The sequence below is a fragment of the Cynara cardunculus genome, unplaced genomic scaffold, assembly GCF_001531365.2.
Source record: "Cynara cardunculus var. scolymus isolate 2C unplaced genomic scaffold, CcrdV1 Un_Scaffold_7345, whole genome shotgun sequence".
Lineage (NCBI taxonomy): Eukaryota > Viridiplantae > Streptophyta > Magnoliopsida > Asterales > Asteraceae > Cynara > Cynara cardunculus.
Genome location: NW_020203499.1, coordinates 1 through 1,151, shown reverse-complemented (window position 1 = coordinate 1,151; position 1,151 = coordinate 1). Strand labels below are relative to the sequence as shown.

At 51.5% G+C, this 1,151-nt stretch overlaps 1 protein-coding gene across 1 annotated transcript in view; it reads right to left on the bottom strand.

Annotated features, from left to right (window-relative positions):
• Positions 1–847, bottom strand: part of LOC112504920 (proline-rich receptor-like protein kinase PERK9) — a 5,791-nt gene extending 4,944 nt beyond the window's left edge. The window contains exon 1 of the mRNA XM_025108877.1: positions 35–847. Within this exon, the coding sequence (XP_024964645.1) occupies positions 35–847 (813 nt within the window). The remainder of the gene's footprint in view (positions 1–34) is intronic.
• Positions 848–1,151: the final 304 nt, after the last annotated feature.

Below are 1,151 nucleotides of genomic sequence, written 5' to 3'. Positions count from 1 at the left end.
TATCCTCTATATCAGTGTCTAAAACAGGTTCTACCTCAGCCTCATGATCATTAGGTGGTTCAACAACAGCCTCATTCATATCATTTAAAACAATGTCCTCAAGCCCTACCGATTCATCCTCACCAGTGTGGGGTATGGTATCGGCCAAAACAGCGGGCATACGTGTGCAAGGGTGATTATACCAAGTAAGAAGGAATACTTTTTGTGGATTAATCACAGTGGAGGGAGAACCAGGAGGAATAAAATGCTCATCCTCAGATGAAACAGAGGTTGTAAGTCCCTCCACCAGTTCATGCAAACGTGAATCAGAAGGTACCTCATTGCCCAAAATAGGGCTTGAATCTGTTGGTGATGARGGAGGAGGCTGATTGATGTCGATTAGCCTTGCGTGTGGTGATGGTGGGTGCGTTGGAGGAGGTGACTGTGATGGACGACTTCCTGCTTCAGGCGGCGGCGATGGCGAAGTCGATGGCGGAGGCACAATCGGGTAGCGGATATGGAGGAGCGGATATCGCGAGGGTGCTCGTTGTGCCCTAGGTGGCGCGAGTTCAACTAACGGTGGCGAAGGATTGGCGTCGATAGGGAGGGTGTTCGGCTGACGCGGTGGCGACGGTGGAGAAGACAGAGGGTCGCCGATTGAGGGTGGTGGCAATGGTGGACTCGTGATATCTGGCGTATGCGACGACGACGAGGCTGGCGAGGAGGAAGATGAGTCGCCGGCGATTAGGTCAACAACCGCAGGAGCGCCGGAGTGTCGCGGGGCGGTGGCGATGTCCCGCCGGCGGTTACTTCGCCGGACTGGTGGCGGTGGTGGTTCGCGATTTGCCATTCTCCTCATCCTTGCCATGAGTTTCGTCGACAGTGGGGTATTGAGAGTGGTTTTGGGTGAGGGCTTTCTAAAGTGAGAGTGGTTTTGGGGGGAGTGGGTTTATGGAGAGGTGGTTTGAAAGGGGTGTAATTTTGAAAAGTGGTTTTTGGGAAGTGGTTTTTAGAAAAGATAGTTTTGAAAAGAAAAGTGGAGGGAGGGTTCATGATGCAGGCGGCGATGAGGCTGTCATGGGGAAGAGAAATAGTCATTTCCTTCCTTAAACTTTCTAATCACAAGTACATTATGGGTTGGCAAGGTGCTAAAAATGGGTTTTCAAGAGGTC